Raw genomic sequence first — 16288 nt, 5'->3', positions numbered from 1 at the left:
ATTTGAATGAAAATCAGAAAATGCACAGATATGAAATTTGCTCGTCGCTTCATCTCTGTAACCAGACCGATCCGTTTCTCGACCGTATTGTAACTTGCGGTGAAAATGGATTCTGTATAATAATACAAAAAACGTCCTTCACAGTGGTTGGACCAAATTATGAACCGAAAATATACCCTAAACCCGAGCTCTTGAAAAAAGTTATGGTGAGTGTTTGGTGGTGTACTTCTAGGCTCATCCACTGTAATGCCTTAAAATCTGGAAAAACCATGACTGCAGAAACATATTGCCATGAAATTGCCGAAATGAACGAAAAACTGCTACTCTTCTCTCCCAGACTGGTCAACAGAAGAAGGCCAATCATTCTTCATGAGAATGCTCAACCACACGTTTCACTAATGATGCTCCAAAAGAGGAAACTTGGCTACGAAGTTCTTCCCCACCCAGCTTATTTCCCTACCGACTATCACTTTTTCAAGCACCTTGATGGTTTCCTGCGAGAGAAAGAGTTCAAAAAAATCAAATCGATGCTGAAAGTGCGCTCAAAGAGTTCATCAGAACTCCAGATTTTTATGTTTCCGGAATAAACAAACCTGTAACTCATTGGCAAAAAATGTGTTGATTGTAATGGTACTCACATCGATGAATAAAATTTCCGCTTTATTAAAATATATTGTGATGAATTTCATGTTTCAAAACATTGCTTACTTTTTACTCAGCCTGATTGATTGAAATAGAGAGATAGATATCCATATACAGGTGTGTGTATGTGTGTGTGTGTGTGTGTGTGTGTGTGTGTGTGTGTGTGTGTGTGTGTGTGTGTGTGTGTGTGTGTGTGTGTGTGTGTGTGTGTGTGTGTGTGCTCGTGATTTTAAACCTAACGTCAATTTTTTACGTCTAAATATTTGATCACTTTTGACATTGCATTAATTTTACGCGAATCATATTTTCCTAAACCTTCGCATCATATTTTCTCCTTTCAATCTAACGTGAAATATTTTAGGTCTCAATGTTTTTCTTTCTAAACTTCACGTTACTTCTTCGAATAACGTTGTTTGTTAATTTAAACATGGCGTCGCTTTTTCTGATGTCTATATGTTTGTTTTGAATAAAATTTACGTTAATTTTTCTAGTGTCTACGTCTTTGTTCACTTGTTTTTGTTTTTGTTTTTTCCTGATGATTATTTCCGCAGTTTTGTTCCTTTAAAAACTCGTTATTTGGTCACTGCGAATGATTTCTTGTTGCGCACTCGTAAGATGACCTCGACAATTGCGTAGCCTAACATGCCAAAAAAGAGAAAACCGAGGCAGATATAGAGTCTGATAGCGATATTCACATTTGTAGAGTAGAGAAATGTCATGACGAAGCCAACGGATTCCCAGAGACGGTAGTTTGCGAAGGCAGCTTCTGTGTTGTTACTGAACAGGAAACCGTAGAGCGCTGGAGAAGAGAAGAGTTATAGATTAAGTATTGGGTTAGTACGTCCGTACACAGACATACAAACACATGCAGGTATGTGTATGTGAGAGAGAGAGAGGTGAGCGGGGTTACGTATGTAGGTAGGTAGGTAGGTAGGTAGGCAGATAGAGAGAGAGAGAGAGAGAGAGAGAGAGAGAGAGAGACAGACAGACAGAGACAGAGAGAGAGAGAGAGACAGAGAGAGAGAGACAGATAGATAGATAGACAGAGAGAGACAGAGAGATAGATAGACAGATAGACAGAGAGAGACAGAGAGAGACAGAGAGAAAGAGAGAGAGATAGACAGACAGATAGATAGATAGACAGAGAGAGAGAGAGAGAGAGAGAGATAGACAGAGAGAGAGAGAGATAGAGAGACAGAGAGATAGATAGACAGAGAGAGACAGAGAGATAGATAGACAGATAGAGACAGAGAGAGACAGAGAGAGACAGAGAGAGACAGAGAGAAACAGAGAGAAACAGAGAGAGATAGACAGACAGATAGATAGATAGACAGATAGACAGAGAGAGACAGAGAGAGACAGAGACAGACAGACAGACAGATAGTGTAACAGCAGGCTTGATAGAAGCATTCAGCATTTCGTGGCTCTCTTCACTAAATGTATCATTAGGAAACTAAGATATACTCACCATTAATCTGGGTCTGGATAACGGCGTCTCCCATTCCCCATAAACCGGAAACCACGTAAAATATGACAACCTTATTCGGATCAGGTTCCCATAGGAGCAAAAAGATCTGGAGTCCTCCGTGAACGATCGTGGCTGAAACAGAAAATTACACTCGTAATTCGTTCGTTTTGTTATTGTTGGTTATGTTATTGTCATCGTGGGGAGTGGTGGTGGCGGCGATGGTGGTGGTGGTGGTGGTAGCGGTGGTGGTTAAACTTTCAAAGTATCGACTTAATCCCTTTGTCTGTCCTTGTTTTTCCCCTCTATGTTTAGACCCCTGTGGGCAATAAAGAAATAAGAAGCTTGCATCCCAACCACATGGTTCCATATTCAATCCTACTGCGTGACTCCTCGGGCAAGTCTCCTCTACTATAGCCTCGGGGGGGACCAAAGCCTTGTGAGTGGATTTGGTAGACGGAAACTGAAAGAAGCCCATCGTATATATATATATATATATATATATATATATATATATATATATATATATATATATGTGTGTGTGTGTGTATATGTATTTGTGATTGCCCCCCACCCCACCATCGTTTGACAACCGATGTTGGTGTGTTTAATCCCCGTAACCCTAGCGGTTCGGCAAATGAGACCGATAGAAGTATGTACTTCAGCTGCATTTCTTCACCTCCACGTGTAGGTGCTACTGACCGATTCGACGTAAGCTCCACAGTTATGCAAATGCCATCGGGCAAACGGATCCCTAACGCATGGAAAAGGACAAAGCCTACCCGTCACGTACTCGTTCGGCATTCATTGATTGTAGACTTGAGGTTTTAAATCAAACATCTGCTTCTGCTTATTGGGCGAGCCGGGTCATAATCTCAGTGTTTTAAACATCACTTTCCTTTTCATTATTTACATTTGACGGATATTTGTCTTCATCTTGTTTGTTGATGACACAACGTTTCGGCTGATATACTCTCCAGCCTTCATCAGGTGTCTCGGGGAAATTTCGAACCTGCATTCTCATTATTATTCAGGTCACTGCCGGGAATCGAACTTGGGCATATGGCGTAGTGGTTAAGAGCGCGGGCTACTAACCCCAAGATTCCGAGTTCGATTCCAAGCAGTGACCTGAATAATAATAACAAGAACAACATCGAAAAGTACCTTAGGAATGAGAACCTGGGTTCGAAATTTCGGCCAAGACACCTGATGAAGGCTGGAGGGTATATCAGCCGAAGCGTTGTGTTAACAACAAACAAGAAAGCGGCGAGCGGGCAGAAACGTTAGCACGCCGGGCGAAATGCTTAGCGGTATTTCGTCTGCCGTTATGAAATAAAGCTTCTTTCCCCACGACCACTCCTGCGCCTGAATAAATATTTTCAGACAATATGCCATGTGTAATGCGTGGTGGGGAGAGTAGTTCTCTATAGTAAATTTTCTGGAAAATAGAGCGTGACTCTATATGTTTGTATGTGTGTCTGTCAGTCTTTCTATCTATCTGTCTGTCCCTCTCTCGTTCCTCTCTATCGCTCTCTCTCCCTCTCCCGTTCCTCTCTATCGCTCTCTCTCTCTCTCTCCCGTTCCTCTCTATCGCTCTCTCTCTCTCTCCCCCGTTCCTCTCTATCGCTCTCTCTCTCTCTCCCCCGTTCCTCTCTATCGCTCTCTCTCTCTCTCCCCCGTTCCTCTCTATCGGTCTCTCTCTCTCCCTCTCTCTCTCTCTCTCTCTCTCTCTCTCTGCATCTTAATACGTGCAAGAAATGACTTTCATTTAAAACGACTCACTTATTTTTCCTGAGCCTTAAGTCTGTTTATATATGATTGCGGGTTCAACCCCATTACGTAGGACCTTGGGCAAGTGTCTTCCACTATAGCCTCGAGTCGACCAAAGCCTTGCAAACGGAATAGCCCCGTCGTGTGTGTGTGTGTGTGTGTGTCTTGGTATCTGTCTGTCCCCTACTCCCTTTTTACAACCGAAGTTTCTATGTTTATATCCCTGCAAATTTCTATCAGTTTCCTTTGCCGAAACGCTAAGTACCAGGCTTTTAAGAAACACAAGTACTGAGGTCGATTCATTGGGCTAAAAATACTTCAAGGCTGAGCCCCAGCATGGCCGCAGTTTAATGGCTAAAACAAAAATAAAACTCTCTTTACACATCAAGAATCAAATATTTTTAGTGGTGGGCACGAAAACCGTATCTAATGTAGATACTGGCAAATAGCAATGCAGGAGCAGAATATATAAGTTCTAAATTTGGTGGATAATTGCAGTTATTTCAGGAATTAAGTCGGCGAGCTGGCAGAATGGTTAGCACGCCGGGCGGAATGCTTAGCGTTATTTCGTCTGTCTTTACGTTCTGAGTTCAAATTCCACCGGGGTCGACTTTGCCTTTTATCCTTTCGAGGTCAATAAATTAAATACCAGCTGCGTACTGATGGTTGATGTAATCGACTGGCCATCCCCCCCCCCAAAAAAAAAAAATTGGGGGCATTGTGCCTAGAAAAGAATAAATTTAAAAAGCGGTGAGGTGGCAGAATCGTTAGCACGCCGGGCGGAATGCTTAGCGTTATTTCGTCTGTCTTTACGTTCTGAGTTCAAATTCCGCCAAGGTCGACTTTGCCTTTCATCCTTTACGGGGTCGATAAATGAAGTACCATATACGTACTGGCGTCGATCTAGAGTAGAAAAGAATGTGAGAACCATTCGATTACTGGCGGTTGATGTAATCGACTACTCACTCCCCAAAAATTTCAGGCCTTGTGTCTATAATAGAAAGGATTATTTCGAGAATTCTTTCTTTTTATTCTTTTACTGGCTTCAGTCATTTGACTGCGGCCATGCTGGAGCACCGCCTTTAGTCGAACAGATCGACCTCGGGACTTATTCTTTGTAAGCCTAGTACTTATTCTATCGGTCTGTTTTGCCGAACTGCTAGTTTACGGGGACGTGAACACACCAATATAGGTTGTCAAATGATAGTGGGGGACAAACACAGACACACACATTTTATATATATATATATATATATATATACGACAGGCTTCTTTCAGTTTCCGTCTACCAAATTCACTCACAAGGCTTTGGTCGGCCCGAGGCTATAGTAGAAGACATTTGCCCAAGGCCACACGCAGTGTGACTGAACCCAGAATCATGTGGTCGGTAAGCTACCTTCTGGCCACACACCCTGGGAACGACTATACAATTTAATTACGCAATCAAAATGTTAAGTCTTCTTGTTTTCTGTTGATAGTTTGGTCTCATGGTGAACTAAAACTGACTTACCAAGTATGAAGAAAGGAATATGGCCAACCCATTGTACCATTCTACCGAACGAGAAAGAACATATTGCGTCAACCACACCAAAACTGATCATAATATAACCAATATTCCACACACCGAGCGAACACGTGATGTAAGCCTAGAAAAACCAAAAGAAAGAATTAGGAATATCAAAATATATATTGTTTGTTATTTCTTTACTACCCACAAGGGGCCAAATATAGAGGGGACAAACAAGGACAGACAAACGGATTAAGTCGATTATATCTACCCCAGTGCGTAACTGGTACTTATTTAATCGACCCCGAAAGGATGAAAGGCAAAGTCGACCTCGGCGGAATTTGAACTCAGAACATGAAGACAGACGAAATATTGCTAACGTTTCTGACAGCTTGCCGCCTTAAAATATGTATTGTTTGAATCGTTGAGTATGTGTACGCATGCGCGTGTTTTATCTTTTACTAGATTCATGCGTTTGACAGCAGCTACGCTAGAGTACCGCCTTTGAGGGTATTAGCCGAACAAATCGTCCTCAGGGCTTACTTTGCATAATTTTTCAAACCTAACGTTCTATTGGTCTCTTTTGCCAGGCCGCTAAGTTACAAGGACGTATTCACACCAATACTGGTTGTGTGGCGGGGGAACAAAAAACTGGTACATACATACGTACATTTTAATTATACATACATACATACATACATACATACATACACGACGGGCTTCTTTCAGTTTCTGTCCATCAAATCAACTCACAAGGCTTTGGTCGGCCTGAGACTATAGTAAGAAGGCACTTGCCCAAGGTACCACGCAGTGGGACTGAACGTGGATCCATGTTGCTGGGCAGCAAGCTTCTTACCACACAGCTGCTACTCCTGCGCCTATATGTGCATAATTCTCACAAATGAGTTACAGAAAAGGTAATAATTGGAGATTAGTGGCTAATTATAACCTAATAGTACCTGGACAGACAGGTTTCTCTTCCTAGTTAGTGTAAGAGGACGATTAGAATGATGTAGTAAATGCACGCTGGGAACATGTGGAAGTAGCAGATGGAAGAGATTAGAGTGAAGTTTCTCTCAGGTGCTCAAACGTTTCTGGCAGGCTTTAAATGGGTTTCTCAAATGCGCCACTATGGTCTCGTTCAAAGCGCAGCAACCCTTCCAGATAGAATTTAAATGAAGACTTCTTTGGGTTAGCAAAGTAGGGGTAGTATTTTCTATAATTCAAGGTGGTTAGCTATACAGACAACAACTTTGTTATTTGCACGGTAATCCTAGACAGGAACCCAATTATCAGAAGTTGAATACCACGTTCCTTGCATGGAAAACATATGGAGAGTTTTCCGGTGGTGAGCAACGGACAAGAGGCAGTAATCCCTCTCAACCGGGACAAATCGGTGGGATTGGAACTCGGCATCCTCTCTCGCTAGACTTTGGTTACTGGTTAGGTGCACATTGAGGGACTAAATGAGGGATCGATAAAGGAACTAAACAAAATGTGTCTCTGAAAGGTCCGGCAGAGGTGACCAGCGCTTAAAATTATCCTACCTTTTTATTTTTCTTATTTATTTTCACTATATCCTGTTCTTTCCTCCTCTCTTTTTCTCCTATCCGATGATGGAAAATGTCCGAAACGTTACTAACCATTAACTCCTTTCATTTCCCTGGTTGTCAGGCTTTCGAAAAAGTTGGTAACCAAATCTTATTTAGGAATCACAGTCTAATGTAGTCTTAGACACTGGTCACAGCATCTTAGACAGGAAGGTTACACCTGCAGTGCTTTAGAACATAGCTCTGCTCAATAAAAACTGATCTAGGCCTCAAAGGGGAGATATTTCATATAAACGAAAGAAAACATACTTACACTTGTGTAGCTACTGAGAATAAAGGCTTGTTCAATGCCACTGTATATTGTTAAAGGAATCAACAGCTTCTGTTCTTTAGACAACCAGCAATGTCGTAGAGTCTCTCTAACTAAAATTATGCTGAAGCTTCTTCGTCCTTTTTCTTTCTCCAAACGAACGTTATCCAAGAAAAAGCATATAATTAGAATCGCCACAATACAACAGGCAAGATAGATTCCTCTCATTATATTCACCTGAAAAGAAAGAAAATAAATAATTAACAGTATGTCATAGCAGCGTCTGTTAAAAAGACCTATAAAGGAATTGGGAGGTTCATTATACCAGAAAACGAGCACACACACTGGTTCCATTTCACTTCTTTATTATTCGTCAATTGGTTAACTATTTAACTAATTAACTAGTCGATTGTTTCATTAATCGTTTGGTCAATCAATCAATCAGTTGTGCTTGTCAAATTCCATTCGGGATCTCTTCAATAACCCAGAGTAGAAAGAGGATGTCATCGAAGAGGTTGCGATGGCAACGGAGAGACTTTGGCAACTACAGCTGATTGACTAATTGATTGATTAAGTGAACGATTAATCAAACAAACGATTAGTAACGGGATTAAATAGTTAACTAATTGACGAACAATATAAGAAAAAGTAAACTGGAACCAGTGCGTGTGTTTCCTATTGGTAGAATGACCCTCCCGAAATACTCATAAATGTGTTCCAATACACGAGTTCGCACCAAAAATCTAGCAAGCCAAATACAAAAACGAGCCATAAAGGTAACTCTCTTTTACTTCTTTCAGTCCTTTGACTGCGGCCATGCTGGAGCACCTCCTTTAGTCGTGCAAATCGACCCCAGGACTTATTCATTGTAAGCCTAGTACTTATTCTATCGGTGTCTTTTTGCCGAACCGCTAAGTTACGGGGACGTAAACACACCAGCATCTGTTTTCAAGCGATGGTGGGGGGACAAACACAGACACACAAACATATATATATATATATATATATATATATATATATATATATATATACGACGGGCTTCTTTCAGTTTCCGTCTACCAAATCCACGCACAAGGCTTTGGTCGGCCCGAGGCTATAGTAGAAGACACTTGCCCAAGATGCCACGCAGTGGGACTGAACCCGGAACCATGTGGTTGGTAAGCAAGCTACTTACCACACAGCCTCTCCTTCACCTGTATATAAAACTAATATAAACATGGAGGGTGGCTCCCTCGGGTTTTGTGGATGGTCCCATTTTTTTATCCTAACATTTCGTATCGCCTCTACATCATTATCGTCCCTGACCCCAACATTTTTACCAGTCACTTCCCCGCAAAACCTGATGTTCATCATTGACTATACCCCCCGCCTGTGTGTCCTTTCACTGCGTCCACCTCTGTCCCTGTCTCTAACCATCTCTCACACGCCCTTCGCAAACTTACCCACCCACCTAGTCTACCTAATCCCTGATCCCTATTCTCATTTTTACATTCACTTTGTACCTTGAGATTGCGCTCTCAATAACACTGTCTGACCCTCTCTCTCTTTCTCCACCTTTCTCTCTCTTCTCTCCTTCTCTCCTCCTAAGGAAGCCATGAATTTCCTCTTCAGCGAGACATCTATTCCAATCCCGCCATCATAATTTCTCCTCTCTCCCTCCCTCTATTTTTCTCCTCGCTCCTCTCCTTCTCTCTACCTTTCTCCTCTCTCTTCTCTCCCCCACCTCTCTCTCTATCTCTCTCTCTCTCCAGGTAGGAAAGCCCCGAATTTCCGCTTCCGCTAGACACCTATTCCAATTCCGCTACCATAACTTCTCCTCCCACCTCCACTCACTTGACGGGTCTCGTCTTGCGGCTTACATGGTCACCTCGCTAGTGCAGATGACACATAAAAATGCACCCAGTACACTCTTAAAGTGGTTGGCGTTAGGAAAGGCATCCAACCGGAAATGAGTATACCGAAGCAGACAATTGAGTTCGGTGCAGGCCTCTGCTTTGTCAGCGTCTGATGAACCATGAAACCCATGCCAGCACGGAAAACGGATTTTGATTATGATGATGGTGATGTTGATAGTGTGGTGGTGGAGTGATTGAGTGAGTGAGTGAGGCTACACTCACACTCATTTAGTAACATATGTAGAGTGAGATAGAGACGATACGTAATTAGACATATGGCCTCACACACACACACACACACACACACACACACACAGTGTAAACGAGCATGGCTTAGAGTTTCGCTTTGCATCCAGCTGGTTTCGGATTCAGACCCACTGTATGACACATTGGGGGACTTCTTTTATAGCCCTGGGCCGACTAATGCTTTGTGAGTGAATTTGATAGACGGAAAATGTAAAGAAGACCGTCGTGCGTGTGTGTGTGTATCTCTTGAGGCCTGCTAGTGCCTTGCAAACCTTTTGGAAAAGGGAACAAGTTGAGGACTGAACCCGGAACCATGTAGTTCGTAAGTAAGCTACTTTCCACACAGCCACTCCTACGCCTATCAATATTTCTTTTTACATCACCCCATTCTGGCCACTCAATTATCATCCCACTTATCTCCAACACCCCATGGATCTTTCCACCGCTCCCAAGGGGAAAGTACTGCCCACTTTGGGAACCACTGCTTTAAGTTACTCTGAGTATGCTTAGATACTCTGAGTATGCGACTGAAATATTTATGTACAATTTCTCTTACCTGATGTTCGTCCACAGAGGAAATTGGTGGCGGACCCGAGGAATTTAAATCATATTTAGCGCCACAGGATATGCTTGACGCGTTATAATCCGAAGGGTGATTAGTCTTCTGGCCGAGTACCAATGAGGAAATAAGATTTCCCCATATTTGGGCTGTAAAATATAAATAAGGATTTCAAACACTGGCAGAAAAACCACATGTTAAGTGAGGAGAAAGCAGCAGTTTATATCAATCCCAGTATTTCGTTAAAACTTGTTCTATGGGCACTGGAAGGATGTAGTTTAAAAAATCGGAATCGTTTTCTTTACTCTTCTGCTATTGCTAAAACAAATAGCTGATGGAAATCTTTTGGGAGATGTTAAAGTAAAGTTCCTTCCCGAATCACATCGACTCATAAGGACGGTTTCTTGGTTTCCGTGTCGTATATATTCCACACGTAGAGGGGACGCCAGTCCGTAGCCGGATTACTCATTTTTGCCAGCTGAGCGAACTGGAGCAACGTGAAATGAAGTGTTTTGCTCAAGAACATAGCGGCGGAATTCGAACTAACAACGTAAAAGGAGAAACTAGATACCGTAAAGGCATTTTGCTTGCTGATCTATCGATTCTATCATCCGTCGATTTCAAGAGAACTACCGATTGCGGATGAGCTGGTGATATTTTCTTTTCTACTCTAGGCACAAGACCAGAAACCTTTGGGGAGTGGGCCAGCTGGTACTTAATTTTTCGACCTCGAAAGGATGAATAGTAAAGTTGACCTCGGCGAAATTTGAACTCAGAACATAAAGACAGAAGAAAGACTGCTAAGTACTGGTGAGATATTACAAAGACCCATATAGTTGTAATGATGAGTTACTGGTCAACAAACAGGTTATTGATAACTTAAGAATGAATAAGACGATGAAGAAAGGTACTAACGACCCTGAGCATGGCACGAACTGATTGCCAAGAGGCTTTTGGGCGAGGGGGGCGTCCCTACACGTAGAACTTGTTTCATAAGCCATAAGTAAGGAATATTGATAATACACAAATATATCAAACATGTCGCGTCATCATCATCTTCAGCATCAGTAACATCATCATCGATTTTGCAAATTTATGTATAGAAATAAAAGAGGAATTATTATAAGTCATCCTACTCTACGTGGAGGGCTGCGACTGCAAGAACTAAGGGAGTGGTAGCGAGCGAGAGGGGTGAAAGGAGTGAAAGAGAGGAGATAGATAAGGGGAAAGCTGGGGAGTGAGACATAGAAGTAAGGAGAGGGAGAGTAAAAAGGAAAGAGGAGGGAACGATAGTGGGGAGAGAGAGAAAAAGAGAAATATGGGAGGGAGATAGAGGAGAAGTTGGAGAAAAAATTCCGGAAATTACGGACAGATTCGGAGAAAATTTATGGGAAAAAATAACGTGATACGGTAACATCTCCATTTGACGCCTTAAATCACGACGGTAAGTTTTAGAATGTTAAAAGGACGTACACACGGAAACAAGCCAATGAAGGCATACATTGCTATACTTCTGGTGAGTGATTTCAATTTTGCCAATATCAAATGGACGAAAGGCAACATAATCTCAGGAATGAAACACCATTGAAAGAATCAAGCGAGATCCCTAAATGATGTTCGTAGAACAAATGATAGTGTACCCGACATTTTGTACATCTGATTTACTAATAAGCAATGGTGGCTCGTGTACAGGCACTGCGGAACTGCAGCACCTCCGATTCCCATTCGATATTATTGATAACATTCAATATAATGAATCCGTTTTACTTTAATCCTTTCTTTATACTTGTTCATTGTATAATCCTAAAGCTTAATGTCTGTAGCCATCTCCTAGTTTAGGAACAAAATACAAAAATCGTTGTCAAGAATAAAATGTTTTGAATGGTACAACAATGCACTATAATACTAACAATAGAGAGAGAGAGAGAGAGAGAGAGAGAGTCTCTACGTTTTTAAACATACAAATTTGAAACCTTGGAAATATAAACAATGAGGACGACCCTTAAGGAATCTAATCAATGATTCTTTGGGGTGAAGTCTTATGCTATATTGGTAACGATTATGAAATTTACTTGAAAATTATATGTGCGTGTGTGTGTGTGTGTGTGTGTGTGTGTGTGTGTGTGTGTGTGTGTGTGTGTGTGTTGTTCTTGGCACTCCGTCGCTTACGATATCGAGGGTTCCAGTTGATCCGATCAACAGAACAGCCTACCCGTGAAATTACCTTGCAAGTGGCTAAGCACTCCACAGACACGTGTACCCTTAACGTAGTTCTCGGGGATATTCAGCATGACACAGTGTGACAAGGTTGACCCTTTGAATTACAGGTACAACAGAAACAGGAAGAGTACAGCAGGGTTCGCGACCATCCCCTGCCGGAGCCTCGTATGACCGCGAGTCCGCTGCCCTAACCACTGGGCCATTGCGCCTCCAATATATATATATATAACAAAGTTAATCGCCTCATCAATATGGCTGTTCAATGTTAGTACTGTTTTAACCCCAGGCAGATCTTCCGCCAGCTAGTCATAGAGGCAGCTAGCACCTCGTAAATATTACATGCAGGGGAGCGAACCCCTACCAGCTTCCAGTAGACGACGAGATCGCGAGATCGACTCGGTTTCCAACTAGTTTTGCTCGTCTTCAGTCGTGAACACCTGGTCGCTAGAGTGATCGCCAGAGTCCGCTCCAGTAAACAATATATCGATCATCGGTCACTAATTTGCAACAACTAAAGTGAAGTTAATCGCCACATCAATGTTACTACTAGTTTAACCCCAGGCAGATCTTCCGCCAGCTGGTTATAGGTACAGCCTGCTCTCCATCGTTTCGACAAAACAGACCAATAAAATAAGTACTTGGCTTACAAAGAATAAGTCCTAGGGTCGATTTGTTCGACTAAAGGCAGTGCTCCAGCATGGCTGCAGACAAATGACTGAAACAAGTAAAAGAATAAAAGAATAAATGCTAAGACAGTGTTGCTTTCGATTTATCGTCTGCAAACCATGAATCAAATAAGATACAGTAGAAACTAACATTCTCGAAACAAATTTGAAACGTTATACTCACATGACTGAAAGATCATGAAGAAAACTCCAAAGAAATGGTTAATCGAAGAATCTGAATCGATATTTTTCCATCTGGCGTACCAAATTCCAACTTCTGTGAGGTATGCACATTTTGCTGACCATAAAGGAGCTGCTCCTAATCCAACAATGGCGGACACTACAACCATCATCCACATTTTCGGGTAAAAATTTCCAGCTACGTAAATCGTGTAAGTAACCATGCTTAAAGCTACAGTCCATTTGCATCCGAGAAAACTTATGATTGGTGGTGGTAGAAATAAGCATGAGAGAATAAGAGCTGCATAAATTACCGCTGTGGATATAAGCCCAACATTATGTTCTTGGTTCAATGTACTTTGTAGGTTCATCAACGCCTGGAACGATGTAAATAAACATAAGAAACCAAAGCTCAACACCAGAGCATTCTTTATGATGCGTACTTTACTGATTGGTGGCGTGTTCGCAACAGAGATGACCTTTTCATAGGATGGTGGTAGATCAGCTGTTTTTATCTCGACCTTGTTGTCGGAGTAGCTCACTTTTTCCTTCATCTGGGAAGAGAAATAAGAAATGATGATGATGATAAGAAGAAGAAAAAGAAGACCTACAAAAACCAGCAATGCTTGTAACTGGAAGAATTCTTCGCAGGGTTATTGAAGCATGACCAATAAACAACAACAACAACAACATAGGTGCAGGAGTGGCTGTGTGGTAAGTAGCTCGCTTACCAACCACATGGTTCCGAGTTCAGTCCCACTGCGTGGCACCTTGGGCAAGTGTCTTCTGCTATAGCCTCGAGCCGACCGAAACCTTCTGAGTGGATTTGGTAGACGGAAACTGAAAGAAGCCCGTCGTATATATGTATATATATATATCTCTATGTATGTGTGTGTGTGTGTGTATGTTTGTGTGTCTGTGTTTGTCCTCCCAACATCGCTTGACAACCGGTGGTGGTGTGTTTACGTCCCCGTAACTTAGCGGTTCGGCAAAAGAACCCGATAGAATAAGTACTAGGCTTACAAAGAATAAGTCCTGAGGTCGATTTGTTCGACTAAAGGCGGTGCTCCAGCATGGCCGCAGTCAAATGACTGAAATAAGTAAATGTGTAAAGAGTTTTCTACTCTAGCCACAAGGCCCGAAATTTGGGGGGAGAGGGCCAGTCAATTAGATCGACTCCAGTACGCAACTGATAATTTATTGACCCCGAAAGGATGAAAGGCAAAGTCAACCTCGGCGGAATTAGAACTCAGAACGTAAAGACAGACGAAATACGGCTAAACATTTCATCCGGCGTGCTAACGTTTTAGCCAGCTCGCTGCCTTAATAATAATAATAATAATAATAATAATAAGGGTTTCAAATTTTGCTAAAACGGCAGCAATTTTGGGAGAAAGGATGAATCGATTACATCGACCCTAGTGTTCAATTAATATTTATTTTATCGACCACGAAAAGGTGAAAGGTAAATAATAAGTTTATTTTTTTATTGCCACAGGGGGCTAAACATAGAGAGGACAAACAAGGACAGACAAAAGGATTAAGTCCATTACACCGATCCCAGAGCGTAACTGGTACTCATTTAATCGACCCCGAAAGGATAAAAGGCAAAGTCGACCTTGACGAAATTTGAACGCAGAACGTAACAGCAGACGAAATCCCGCTAAGCATTTCGCCCGGCATGCTAACATTTCTGCCAGCTATAATAATAACTTTATCATTCATCTTTTTTTTACTCATGTCAGTCATTGAACTGCGGTCATGCTGGGGCACTGCTCTAAAGGATTTTAGCCAAACGAATAGACACCAATACTTTTCCGCTAACTCTCGTATTCTTTTTCTAATCAATCTGTTTTGCCGAATCTAAGTTATCGGAACGTAAGCAAACCACAAACCAATTCCGGATGTCGAGTGGTGCGGAGAGTTACAAATACACACAAAGATATGCGTAGACATATTATATATTTCGCTCAGGCATAGCGAGACTAATTCTATAGTGTAGAACTCAATATACGTATGGTTCAGAATACAATGTTATGTGAGTATAGAGTGATAAGAGAAAACAAAGAGATGACGTCGGATAAACTAAATGTTACATAATGAACTTGTATTGGCTTACAGCTGTTTCTGCTATGTGATTGACTCTTGGTTGAATACCAAGATAGCATCCTATAGCTTCGTCAGAGCTTTGCCAAATGAAGTGCACTTCATATTCAAAGTTACATTTTCAGAACATTATGAGCATTATGAGCGAGAAAGAGACCACCACATCTTATAGCAGAAATAGCTGTAAGCTAATGAAGTTCACTAAATAACATTTGGATCTTTTTTAAAACGGGGGCCACATCTTTCATTAACGAAACACTTTCAAACTTGGAACACTGGTAGAATGTGTCATATAAAACATCATTTTCTCTTAGTCTTCTTAAAAAAAAAAGAAATCCATCAGTTATTCCATGTTAAAGTTGTCGTATTTCTGTAATTTCAACCAATCACTGACGTCCATTCAGCCGATATACATTAAGTGCCGACTACATAAACAAACGATTCTGAAACAATTCTATCGGTGATAGGGTTAGGGTTAGGGTAAAACAGCAAATTTAAAAAGAAAAAAGCAAATAAAACGAAGAAAAAAAGAAAATGAAAAAAAGCAAATTTAAAATGAAAAAAGCAAATAAAACGAAGCTATGGCTTAATCAGCCAAAGGAGTAAATGTAAACAACTGAATACTTGTCAGTGATTGGTTGAAATTATCGAAATAAGACAATTTTTTACATGAAATAAATTCGAATACAAAAATATTTTCCTGTTCTATAACACAAAATAGATAAGTATACGAAGTTTGAAAGTATTTCAGTACCAAAAACACTACGTAAAACATTAATGAAAAATGTGGCCCCAGTTTTAAAAAAGATGCTAACATTTAATTTTTCCAGTGTCATATCTCTGTTTTATATAAATATATAATATAGAATCTCGGCACAAAGAATAATGGTAACAGTGAAATCAAGCAGTCAACGTTCAGAGGTATTTTATTGTCACTGGAACCAATCAAGGGTGTGGTTTAGTTCCATATTCATTTCAATGATACTTTTAGGGATTACCATGAAGGTGTAAAATTCCAATTTCGCACAGAAGGTCTCCTAAACTTAAATGAGCAAAGCTTCAGATCAAAGAAAAGGACCATGTAAGAGATTCTACACAATTTTCTGTTCGCTGATGATTGCGATTTGATTTCTCATACATTTGAAGGAATTCAAGAAACAATTGACAGGTTTT

At 41.2% G+C, this 16288-nt stretch overlaps 1 protein-coding gene across 6 annotated transcripts in view; it reads right to left on the bottom strand.

Annotated features, from left to right (window-relative positions):
- Positions 1–641: 641 nt before the first annotated feature.
- LOC106875703 (N-acetylglucosamine transporter UNC93A) overlaps positions 642–16288 on the bottom strand; it is a 70807-nt gene continuing 55160 nt past the window's right edge. For all 6 annotated transcript variants that reach the window (XM_089353448.1, XM_089353451.1, XM_089353446.1 and 3 more), the window contains 6 exons: positions 13014–13563; positions 9942–10093; positions 7248–7481; positions 5388–5523; positions 2111–2242; positions 642–1441 (listed from right to left, as the gene is read on the bottom strand). In XM_089353448.1, coding sequence (XP_089209574.1) covers positions 1215–1441; positions 2111–2242; positions 5388–5523; positions 7248–7481; positions 9942–10093; positions 13014–13563 — 1431 coding nt within the window. In that variant the 3' untranslated portion in view covers positions 642–1214. The remainder of the gene's footprint in view (positions 1442–2110; positions 2243–5387; positions 5524–7247; positions 7482–9941; positions 10094–13013; positions 13564–16288) is intronic.

This window comes from Octopus bimaculoides, chromosome 6 (assembly GCF_046866305.1).
Source record: "Octopus bimaculoides isolate indiv1 chromosome 6, ASM4686630v1, whole genome shotgun sequence".
In the NCBI taxonomy this organism is placed as follows: Eukaryota; Metazoa; Mollusca; class Cephalopoda; order Octopoda; family Octopodidae; genus Octopus; species Octopus bimaculoides.
The sequence above is the reverse complement of the archived record's forward strand: the minus strand, read 5'-3'. Positions and strand labels throughout refer to the sequence as shown.